Source organism: Rhinopithecus bieti, unplaced genomic scaffold (genome assembly GCF_001698545.2).
Source record: "Rhinopithecus bieti isolate Rb0 unplaced genomic scaffold, ASM169854v2 scaffold_1599, whole genome shotgun sequence".
NCBI lineage: Eukaryota > Metazoa > Chordata > Mammalia > Primates > Cercopithecidae > Rhinopithecus > Rhinopithecus bieti.
The window spans coordinates 1,277,149-1,290,125 of record NW_016804139.1 but is presented as its reverse complement, the minus strand read 5'-3'; the positions used below and the strand labels follow the sequence as shown (position 1 = coordinate 1,290,125).

General features: G+C 35.4%; 1 protein-coding gene across 1 annotated transcript in view; it reads right to left on the bottom strand.

Annotated features, from left to right (window-relative positions):
* Positions 1 to 681: 681 nt before the first annotated feature.
* DHX15 (DEAH-box helicase 15) overlaps positions 682 to 12,977 on the bottom strand; it is a 58,059-nt gene continuing 45,763 nt past the window's right edge. Inside the window, exons 9-12 of the mRNA XM_017866627.1 lie at positions 10,252 to 10,429; positions 6,074 to 6,264; positions 2,779 to 2,948; positions 682 to 1,248 (exon numbers count right to left, since the gene is read on the bottom strand). Of these exons, the coding sequence (XP_017722116.1) occupies positions 1,131 to 1,248; positions 2,779 to 2,948; positions 6,074 to 6,264; positions 10,252 to 10,429 (657 nt within the window). The 3' untranslated portion in view covers positions 682 to 1,130. The remainder of the gene's footprint in view (positions 1,249 to 2,778; positions 2,949 to 6,073; positions 6,265 to 10,251; positions 10,430 to 12,977) is intronic.

The window sequence follows — 12,977 nt, the reverse complement described above, 5'->3', positions numbered from 1 at the left end:
GCACACATCTATATATTTCCTTTAACACTTAAAAACTTATAAAGGTAGGAGGGGAAGAAGAGGAAGTCCAGACATTAATGAGTACAGTAGTCTTCACATGAAAATAATTGATTAAAAAACATTTTATGGGCCACATAAAACACCTCAATTTTCATTCCAAAATGAATGTAGACAAGTTTTCAACTTGTCTACTGCCTGTCACAGAAAATGGAAGGTCAAATGTACATTTTAACACACTATAAGAATTTGTAAAACAGATGTAAAATACGCTTCCCTCTTACCTAATACTAATAAACATGTTTGAGAAGCTAGAAGTATAATAAAAACATCTGACAAAAATGTAGTTAAGATAATAAATTATAAGCCTTATGAAAGGAACTCTAAGACAAGTAGAGAGCTCTCCTTTCATTGTTCTGTCTTTTGGGGTCCAGTTTTCAAATATCACTACACACACTTTACTCCTTTTAGATCGATCACATCCTGATTAACCTAACAAAGCGCTAAGCCATGCTCTTAAAAACATTGCTTTAACAGCTACTTTTCCTAAGGAGTACTCCTTGTAGAAAGACATCAAATATGTAGTAAGAGTATAATTATAATAATAAAAAAGCTCCACACTTGAAAAGAAAAACAGCTATACTTAGAGACTAGAACAAAGATACCAAAGGGCTTTGGCCAAAATTAGTATAAATAGACTTTATTGAAGTCAGTGCCTCTGTACTGAGACAGAAGATTGTGTCTACATAAGCACAAGTTGTAACATTTCACAACTTCTAAAAGGAATGTCAACAATTACAACGATCATGCATACCATGGTCGATAATCACATTTTAGAAGCATTTTCAACCATTTCTAAAGAAATGCTTATAACATTGTTATATATAGAACTACTTTCAATAAACTGCAAAACATTGATCGACTTTTCCAGTATGAGCTACAGTGTCAACACAAAAGGGAGGCATAAATGTTTAATTTATGAAATCAGAATGGAATATTTACTGTAAAGAAAAATTAAAAAGCTTTCAAATAAAGGCCATTATCGAACCAACGTGAAGAGCACAACTCGAACTTTTGAGTTCATTCATCTTTTAAAGCTGTCCTCTCAATAACTTCAGTTCTAAGCACTGAATTCAGTACTGTGAATATTCCTTGGATTGAAGTTTGGCAATGATGCGGTCCAACTGTCTTTTTGCTTCACACTGTGGGAAATTGCTCATGTCATAATATTGAGGGGCAATTTTCACCAACCTGTTTAGAAGGGGGGAGAAAAATTTCCAAATTAACATTTAATTGAAATACTGGAGTTGTTAATAGGATAGGCATTATTCATTAATATACTGATGAACCAAGGCAAATCTATGAATTCAAGTCTCATAAAAATACAAATAACTAATCCTTACAAATGGCACTTTTAGAAATGTGTTAAGTATTTTATTTAGTAAGATGTAAATTTTCTGATGTTGAACTTACCATAAACAAACAAACAAAACCCTCAAGATACATTAATGTAAGGATAACAGATAACGTCACTGATTTCTTTACTCTGGCACACTATTAACTTGCCACTCCAAGGATATAGTAATATAACAGGTTCTGTGTAGGAAACATCATGGTATTCAAATGATTGGATTTTCTCATTTCCAATTTTTTTTTTAATAACTATAACTCTATACCCCCAAAATACACCTGACTGAAATATTTTATAAAGTTTAGCTATACAATTTTTTTCTCAACAAAGCATTTCAGATAAACCGGTAATGTCCTACACAATTTAAGTGTCAGAAGTCCCAAATCTGTATAAGAAAGCAGTCGTACAATATAAAGCAGTGACAGCAACTAGAATACATGCCTTCAGTCCCACTACTTTTGGCTGACATTTCCTATCATAGGTTATAGAACAGATTCTGGCATAAATAAAAAAAACCATGAAGATGAGGGTTATTTTGCTTAAAATAAAACAATCAGTTCTCACTCTACATTTTGTAAAAGCTAGTATGTTAAAACACAAAGAGTTATTTTCATGCCTGCACAATTCCTAAAAACCAATATATAAATAATAAATAGTTGAGAGCTAATTGTAATGGGAGAAATAAAATGTAAAAAAAAAAAAATTTCTGCAAGCAAGAAACAGTACTGACTTGAGTTAATCACAACAGCAAAAGAATGGCTCCAAAGAAACTCTTAAAAAAAAAAATGTTTAAAACCCTTTTAAAAGTATTTTTGAGAGACAGGGTCTGTCACCCAGGCTGGAGTACAGTGGCATGATCACAGCTCACTGCAACCTCAAACTCCTGGGCTCAAGCAGTCCTCCTGTCTCAGCCTCCCCAGTAGCTGGGACCACGGGCATGCAGCACCACCATGCCCAGCTAATTTTTGTACACACCTATATATATTTTAGTAGAGATGGGGTCTGGCTATATTGCACAGGCTGATCTTGAACCCCTGGTTTCAAGTGATCCTCCCACCCTGGCCTCCCAGAGTCCTGGGATTACAGGTGTGAGCCACCATGCCCAGCCCCTAAAGAAACTTTTCATGCTATTCAAATGTAACTTTACATTTGGCTTCAAATCCTGCCCATAAATATCAACAATCCCACTTTCCACTTATCAAAGGAAGGGTGTGAAAGATTAACCACACCATCCAGTCAATACCCTCATACCTACACAATGAAATATAAATCCTCAATGAGTGAATGCAAGGCCATGACTCTAGCAACAGTCGGGTTCCGTTTTGAGTGAAGTATTAACAAAAAACTATTAGAACAAAAGGTGTACTTACCATTCTGGCTTGATATCTGTACATGTCCGGATGTAATTCTTTGTTGTTAGAACAAACTCATTATAAAGCACCCATTCAGGTTTGTGGTCAAGAACAGTAGAGGGATGCAACTGAACCACCTGGTTATCTTTCACAGTTAAGTAATGCCCTGTTCGTTCTAAATGTGCCACCTGAAACAAAAACCCAGTATATTATTAACACAATGCTTCTGACATACTAGTTGTAAAGCTATCTATATAGTTAGGAAAAGGCAGGCCTCCCTTTTACTTTTCATTCTATGGCTATACTTGTTTATCACTGTCTTATAAAAGCAGAGATAAGCAAACTGCCACCTGTGGGCCAAATCCAACTCAGAGCCTCTATTTGTAAGGTCTGTGAATCCAAAATGGTTTATACATCTTTAATTAGAAAGAAAAAATATCATACAAAAAACATTCCGTGAAGCATGAGTAGCATGTAAAATTCAAGCTTCAGTGTTCATAAGGAAAGTTTTATCAGAACGTAGTCATGCCCATTTGTCTATACCTATTATGCTCCAAGGGCAGGCAGTGTTAGGTAGTTCTGACAGGGATCTCACGGGTCCACAGAGCCCAACATTATTATCTGATCTTTCCTGCCTTAGACCATCAAGAGCAGGCTCTTCAGCACTGGGCGCCAACTATGAGTAGACAAACAATTACCAGAATATTCATGTCTTTTTCTTTTTTCTTTTTTTTTTTTTTGAGACGGAGTCTCGCTCTGTCGCCCAAGCTGGAGTGCAGTGGCCGGATCTCAGCTCACTGCAAGCTCTGCCTCCTGGGTTTATGCCATTCTCCTGCCTCAGCCTCCCGAGCAGCTGGGACTACAGGCGCCCGCCACCTCGCCCGGCTAGTTTTTTGTATTTTTAGTAGAGACAGGGTTTCACTGTGTTAGCCAGGATGGTCTCGATCTCCTGACCTCGTGATCTGCCTGTCTCGGCCTCCCAAAGTGCTGGGATTACAGGCTTGAGCCACCGCGCCCGGCCCTCATTCATGTCTAAGGTAGAAAACTAAAGCCGGGTGTGGTGGCTCATGCTTGTAATCCCAGCACTTTGGGAGGCCGAGACAGGCAGATGACCTGAGGTCAGGAGTTCTAGACCAGCCTGGCCAACATGGTGAAACCTCATCTCTACTAAAAATACAAAAATTAGCCAGGCGTGGTGGCGGGTGAATGTATCCCAGTTACTCAGGAGCTGAGGCAGGAGAATCACCTGAATCCAGGAGGCGGAGGTTGCAGTGAGCTGAGATCACATCACTGCACTCCAGCCTGGGCGACAGAGCGAGGCGCTCCATCTCAAAAAAGAAAATAAATAAATAAAATATAAGGTAGAAAACTAAAGAGGGCAAAGAGGAAAAGAAAAAGGTAACCTACAAAGACAGGAAAATAAAAATGAAAAAAAGAGCCTGCACGTGCTTCTCTTTCATTTCTTTTTTTTTGCTAATGCCTTGACTAGTGATACTCATCAAAATTGACAAGTTCTCCCTTTCCAATTCTAATATTCTGTGCATAAAGAATGAACATGAATAATGGAAAAGAAACTCAATTTCATTCAAAATATTTACTAAACACCTATTAGGTGTCAGGTATTACAATGCATGTTGTTTCTAATAAATTTTTTGTTGTTTTTAAGAGCTAGGGTTTTGCTATGTTGCCTGGGCTGGCTTCAACGCTCCTTACTCCCTACTCAACTTCTCTAGTAGCTAGGACTACTAGAGAAGCACTACTAGCAAGCACACTCTGTGGTGCCCAGCTGTTTGTAACATATTTTAATCTACATAATTAAGAAGCATAATGCTTGAATATAATTTCATCAAATTTTTTTTTGAAATATAAAAAGCAAATTTAAGAACATGTCAAGCCAGGCCTGGTGGCTCACGTCTGTAATCCCAGCACTTTGGGAGATTGAGGTAGGAGGATCCTTTGAAGCCAGGAGTTCAAGACAAGCCTGGGCAACATGGCGAGGCCCTGTCTCTACACACACAAAAAGGCAAAAATTAGCGTGCGTGCCTGTAGTCCCAGTAACTCAGGAGTCTGAGGTGGGAGGATCACTAGAGCCCAAGAAGGTAAAAGCTGCGGTGAGCCGTGATTGCGCCACTGCACTCCAGCCTGGGAGTGAGACCTTGCCTCCCTCACCCCACCCCTTTCCCCTAAAAAAGAAAAGAACCTGTCAAAAAGAAGCTAGTACATATTAAATATTAAGAATATAGTTAAGAGTTTCGAGAAAGAATGCTCATATCTATTATTCACCAAACTCTAATAAGCCTAAGATATTATATAAGAAGATGCCACAATAAACATTCTTACTGTTACATAGATTCAAATACAGACATCTCCCCAATCTCCTTTGGTTTTTCATTCTGAGACTGTCTTTAAGCTCATATTCTAGCTATTGAGCCCATCTGGCCTTAAGGGTAAGCCACATCTTGCTTAACAGACATAGCCAAAGAGAATGAACAAACAGGAAACAGACAGAAGAGACCTATCCCAAATCAAGTGATTTGTTTTCAATTTTATCACCACAAAATTTTCTTGCATTTTTCTCAAAGTTTCTCTTATTTTATAAACACCTTAAAATAACTGTTTGCAGTATTTACTTGACAAGTTTTACTTCTGTTTGTATAGCCATTAATACAGCACACTTAAACTAAATAAAATCTTTTAAATTATGTTTCATCTTTATTGCTACTAAACAGACATTTTTGGCTTTTCCAGCATGCAAGGGTCTTGGACATAATTACCAATGATCCACTCTGTAAGAGGACTGTAAATGAAATCCACGTATTTGAATATTTGAATTTGGAGGTGCTTAGTTTTTAGATAGTCGACTAAAGCCAACTGTATGTACTTTTGGATCTGCTCAATTGCTTCTTTTTAGTACTCTGTTATGACAATATATTTCCAATTAAGACCTAGATTCAGAGAAACTTTGCACTGATCAATATTCACATTCCTGAAAACCAGGTGCCTAATCATGTCTGAAAGTAGCCAAAGTTTCCATTTTGTACAACAAAGACTCTATTAATAAAATAATTCTAAAACTGATTCCTGTATAACTAGACTACCTTAGCCATTTAGTGCATTAATTTGTTACTCATTAAATACTTCAGATTTCTTAGTATATTAATTCACTCAAAGAAACTGGATGTAACAACATTTAAGATTAATTTTTAAGGGCATGCATAAACTCACTTTTGCTTTCGAGTGGATTCAAAGGACTGTTAATAGAAATCAGTGTCATGTGAATACTTAATTATTCATTCCCATATTATCTACATACCTGCATAAAATACCCAGTAACCAAAGCTTTTCTTATATTAATATAATAGTCCCTGCTTGTAAAGTCAGTACTTCGACGAGGCAAATTAAATCTGTCCATAATTCGAGATAGCTGCTGGCGTACATTGTCTGCAGACATCAGGGACCTGTAGTTAATGAAGTTGTCATAACACCACTGAACCGATTCATGATCTAAAAAGGTGGAAGGCGGGGAGAAAAGAGGGGACCATGAATCATCCACACAGGAATATTCTCTAATTAAAAAAATTGTTATAAAGAATAAGCTAAATAAACCAGAAAGGAGATTTACCCACAACATTTTCTTTAAAACTGTAATGTTACCAACTTTCTCAAAGATCTGTAGTGTGATTCAACATTAGAAACAGTAACAAGGCTTTTGGATTTGGATGCCAAAACAATGATTTTGAATTAACTGTTTTTAGTGAATTATTTCACCCATTAACATCCACCTGGCTGTTTCCAAAAGATAGTCTATCAGACAAGGGAGGGCTGGGTGTATTAGGTAAAAGTCACGGCCTGTTCATTTTCAATGAAACTACAGCTTTAGATTAAGATAACTGCAAACAACTGTTGTGTGTTGTTCTTTATGCCTGAGCTGGAGCACCCCAGGACTTAAAGAAGTCAAAGTTTTATCGCAACACATGTGCCTCTAAGCAATTTACCAGCAAGTCCTGAAACTGAAGTTTACAAGGATGCCTGAAACCTCCATTCACGTTTAATAAACAAAACCTAAGTCTAAGAACTTCAAGTAATTTTACTACATGTATTATCAAAAGGATATTTCTCTGATGAATCCTTGATAAGCTTCCAACTAGCCTAGTGTTGCTCATTTAAAGAGCTCAACCTGTAGCATCATGAAAAAAATTTTACAGTGACATCTTTTATGTACCAAAGACAGTCATGGCAAAGACCTGCATTATTTATTTCAGAGGACCTTTGATAAATAAAACTAAGAGGGTTATTGTGAAATGGGAGAGAGAAAACAAAAAGTAAAACTGTTGATCCTTCTCTTGCTACTGTGATGTATGCTTACCTTCAGCATATTCTTTTCTCTTTGGTTCTAGGATTCTAGTTATAGTGCATAACTTTGCCTTAATGTTTTGTAGAGACATAACAAATACATAAGTACATTTTTATCCATTACAAAATGCATCCCCATTTCAGAAATTAAGAGTGGGTGGGGTGGAGATAGGAAATAGATCTTTGAATTAAAGAATACAGTAACATATTAGAACACCCATTAATTAATTCATCTGGAATGAGAAATAAAAGGTACCCATCTGAAGCTATTGACATTTAAACCAAAGCACTGAGTATCTTTGGGAACTGAAACAGCACACCGTGGAGGTAATTTTACTTACGCTGATGCTCTCTATAACAAGCTGAAAGGCAGGAAAATGCCCAAGCTGGACAATAAAAAGGCAAATTTTTGAAAGGGTTGTTGATTTGCAGACTATGGCTTGAAATATAGTTTTTTTGTGTGGTTCTCAATTTTTAGAATTCATGTACTACAGATGGAAAAATGGCAATTCTAAGCTATTTGTTAAGAACAAATGACTAATAACTAACATCTGATGGTTCTACTGTATTTCTAAACTTGTGAGAAATAATTGCGTAAATGGGAAAAGTAAATCTAAAACTGGGAACATTTTATTAATATAACTTTTGCTGTTTCTCTCTCACCAATACAGTAAACTACCCCTAAGATCTAAAGCCAAATCACTGTCTAATTTTCAGAGAGTAATCTCCCCTCCCCAGACAGAGTAAGGTACTGCAAAATAACTTAAATCTAGTTTTGGATTTCAAAGGGTATTTACATAAATAGTATTAAGACAACATTTTAACTGACATGACATTTTAGCTTCACTATGTAATCAACTATTGTCTGTAACGTAAAACATCTTGACCAGTATCTGAAACACGCTTTTTTTCAAATACACTGAATGATTCAATTAATAATATACAACCATTTAAAAAGCTTTCATGAAAACAAATATTTCCAATATTTTCATATCCATATATATGCATATATTGAAATAATGCATGGGGATCTGGCAAAGTTTTTTGCTTTTTTTTTTAAAGGGCTTCTCTTATTTGGAAAGGTGGCAATCAGTGATGAAAGCATAAACCCTCATCTTTAACTAATAAGGACGGTTCTAGTAAATGTCAAGTCATCACATACTGAAAACCCCTAAAAACCACCAATGACTAACCATCCCTCTGGCAGTGAGAGCTCATAGTACCTCTCACTAATAATTCATTTCTTGGGCAAACAGTAGACTTGAACTTTTCCAACTCTTGTTTACAGGCCACTTGTAGCCTGAGAACCATCATTCATACTTGTCTGTTTTTTTTATTTTATTAGTTGTATTTTGATGTAAAAAGTAGTATTTTGATGTGTTTATCAGAAATAGCTCACACATCTGGTGAGTGGACAACACCATTCTAACTTACTACATTCCCTCTGACTGTAAATCTGTTCCTTCTCAAGGCTTTAATAGGTTATGTATCTCTTGGTCACCCTGTATGTTTTGCATACAAGATGAATACGGTAGGTTTTTTGAGTATTTCTGTCTAATCAGGGGTAAGTCTTTAACACTAGGTAATACCAGTATTTGGATACAAGAAAGATTAACTGTTCTAAGGTAACCCATGCGCTGGTCTTGAGCCTTTGGTTTCATAACCACATTTCCCTTAACTTTCGTATCTGCCCAGGTTTTTTTGGGCCTGGGCAGAGAAGGGCTCCATTCTTTCTCTCTGCTAGTCATGAATTCTATTCAACTCTTATCAGGATTCTGGAGTAAGCAACAGACTGTAAAGCAAGTTAGGTACTACGTCTGGTGCACACACTGGCCCTCTAGCACTTGTGGACCCCAAGACAAATAAATTCACCATCACCCCCACAGAGATGTGCCAAAGTCAACAGGCTCCCCATTTTAAGAGTATAAATGAGATTTTATGAGATAATAAAATGCGTTACAAATAAAACCAGACATACAAAATTGGAATATCAACTTTATAAATTAGGAAACCAATTTCTCATGAGAAGAAACTACAAACTTAGTGACGGAATTCCACATTTTTGGCACGGGGTGATGATGTAGGGCTATCAGTTAAAAAAAAACTGTCAAATCCGGTTGCTCAATTACTCAATTGCTGTATTTTTTTTCTCCTTTGAATTTATTAAGGTTTCCTCTCAATTTTTGTAAATGGTACATTCCAACAGCAGCTAGCAATAACTTCATTATTATTATGTTTCCTCATTTACAAGTCATTGGCAAATGTTTTTCAGGTCACTAAATATTCTCTGATAAGATAATTTAAAGCTAGAACAATTACTTCATATGTCTACAGCATAACTCACAATTTTTCCACTGGTGAGCATTTGGGTAGCCAATTTTGTTTTACCACCATAAATAATGATGGGATGAAATTCTTTAATTAAATCAGTGTCCACAGAATACCAAAAAATAACTTTTTAAATTATTGCTGGGTCAAAGAGTATAAAGTTGTTAAAGTTCCTGGTAACATAAAATCACATAAAGACCACATAACCCCACTCCCATACATCTAAGGAATATTTTTCTTCAATATCTGCAAATTTTATAGGTGAGAAAATGGTAATGCCTTTCACTATCAATAATAATGCCAAAATAATAATGCATTTCTTCGGCTAACAGTACAGTTGAACTTTTCCATATCATGTTTACAAGACACTGGTAGCCTGAGAACCATCATTCATACTTGTTCATTGTTTTCTATTAGCTTTATTTTGGTGTAAAAGTTCTTTATTAGTAAAATGTTAGAGTAATGAATTGTATAAACAATATAAAACTACTCTTAAAATGTAACATGCACAGAAATAAAAGTATATAAAACTTGCATATTAGCAATAAATGTCATACAAGTCTGTCATTTTATCACTGTATTTTCAGGTTTTCTACAACTGGTGCTTTATCCCCTGATTATAAACATAAACAACTTTGGAAAAGACTGGCAATTTCTATTTTAAATGCTAGTCAGGAGTTTTTCTAAAGTACCTCTGGGTTTCTAATGTAAGTTGTCACAGATAATAAATGAAAGTGTGACAAAGAAACATCTTATACACTGCAAGTGACATTTAGACAAAAGAATGTCTCCAATCAAATTTACACTTACTTTGTTTAAAAGCATGGTAGACGTTCAGCAGTGTCAGATGATCTCCATCTATGTGGGCAAATCTCATCTTGGCCTCATCTGCGGCTTTCTTGGCCTCCGTGGGGCGAACAAAACACTGTGGGACTAAACAAGGTTGGTATGGGCCCAACACAAACGCCCATATCGATGAGTCACGCATTCACAGATAGAGGAACAAGGCCTAGCTAGGTCAGTTCACAGAGCATAGGGCAGGGCAGGATGGCCTCCAACTGCATCTTGGACTGTTTACTACCTTGATTTGGTACATCAACACCTAACCACATCTGTAAGACAAGAGGATTTCAAAGCTACAGAGTACCTGATTATTTTAACTAGATCTAAAAGTAGGCATCAAAACAGCTATTCTGAAGGCCATCAGGATACTAAAAAGCTCAACTTATTAAAAAAAAACCAGTGCTGATAGCTCTACCAATAACCAGAATAGTGTCAATTGCCTTTCAGCTAACTGTAATTTTTCAAAAGGACATCCACTAAATCTATTGAATGGCCGTGAAAGTTAGGAAGCTACACTTGCCCACTGCAGAGCTAACAACAACTTTGAAACCAGTCTACTGCCATGTTTCTATCAGAATTTTTTCCCTAATACTGTGGCTATTACCAACTGGTGGGTATCACTATTAGCACCGGTGAGCAGAAGCATATGTAAACACAAAAATATCAAGAATTCTTGGGTTTGGATGATAGCAGTAGTGGTGGAAGGTTTTAGCCTCTGAATTAAGAAAATTCAAAAAGGCTGGGATATTCAGCCTAGTGTTTCAGCATTTTAACAAAAGGATTAGAAAATAAAGTCCCAATTTTAAAAAAGGAAAAAACGAACTTATTTGTATCAAAACCTCAATATAAAGCAAAGTCCAATATTTCAAAAGTTGACAATTAGTCTGAAACAGTCATATCAAGGGTCACCAAAATACGTAACTACAGTTGTTTGTTTAGAGCCTCAATATTAATTCACATAAAACTTTAAATTGTTACAAAGCATGTACTACATTTTTTGAAATACAACTTTCCTTAATTCAGTTTAGCAATTCCATAGTCATAAAAGCAATATGAAAATAAAATACTTAACAGCTTGGGACTTTTCAACACATTTTAAAAGCTCTTAAAACCTTATCAATGAAAACTTCATAAATTATCGGTTCCGATAGAAGATAATGGGAATAATCAACAAGATAAAATACAGTATCATATTACTCTTTCCCATACAGTTTCCCCTTTAAAAAGATGCCAAAATAGCCAAATAGTGACAACAAAACATGATCATAATAAATATTAAAACTCTTGCTTAATGTAACTGAAGCAAGGTAATCATAAAAGTACACAAACTTCTCACAGCTGTGAATGTTAATGTGAACTAGCCACTAGAGTTAAGTGGAAATAAATAAGTAGTGCTCTGAAAGGCCTCTATAGATTTGCACTGTTAATATCAGGACCTCAAAACTTCAAAAACTATTTTAATGTCAAACAAAGCATATTACAAGCTTAGCAAACTGTTTTTTGTCCCATGACTTCTTCCTCGCCTCTTATTTGAACACTTTTCCTACAAATGGACCGTTTAAAAACAGTCCATTTACATTGCTGCACATAAATGCTCATTCTCCTGATAAAGGTTTTTATTTGTAATAAATAAAATAAGGTTTTTTTAATTACAAATAAAACTGAGATATAGTTGGAAGATTACAACTGCATCACAACAACAAACTTTTTAAAGAGCTAAGATTCTTAACTCAAACAACGGTAATCATATAAGTATATCTGGTAAGAGAACCTAGAGAAATAAAAACTAGGTAGATAGACAAATAAGTACACAATCCATTAGTTCTTGCCCCACGCTTTCTCTAAAAACTAAAATCTTGGGAGAAGTACAACTGGAAGAATCTATAAAACAACATATAAGAAAGGCAGACAACAACCTACCACCACCTCCGCAAATGAAGCTACAATTTAATTAAAGTGACTCAATACTGCCCTGCCCATCTGCTCTGAGTCTGATCAGTCATAACTCTGCAAGAAAACATTTTAGCTACTTCTTAAATAAAAAAATTCACACCATTAGAATATACCACACATCTAAACTAAGCCATATTATTTTATATTTAATTTTTTTTCAATTTATCCTTTAATTCCACAGAATATTTTGAAATATTTGCAGCATTAAGATCAATAAACCATTCAGCAATAGGGAGTCAGTTCTCTCCAGTGCTAAAACTAGTAGCAGAGAATATTTTGATTGTCAGTAAGAACTTACTTTCTATTTTTAGCTGTAAGAATAGCCATTCATTTGTTTCTTAACAATATTTCTTTTCCTTTAGGAAAATCTAATTTCCAAGTTACTATTCATTTGTGGTTTACATTTTGTTACTAAAACAGCATTATTTCCTTAGCTTAATGGTCCAATTTTACAAAATTGGCAATTATATATTAGGTATGTTTCTTTTACCAAGTTTTTCTACCATTGTAAAAGAATGTCATTGTCAGATTAGATTTTAAGCCTAAAATTATATATTACTATTTCTATTTACTTGATATCAAGTTTGAAATTCATGTTTGTTTGGGTGCCATTGGAGTACATATATAGAAAGGGCTCAACTTAATATACAGCTTTAAGTTTGCCACAGGCACATTTAATAGAGCCAAGTACTAGAGCAAAGTTCTTCTGGTACTTGCAGTAAAAAAAAAAAAAAAAAAAA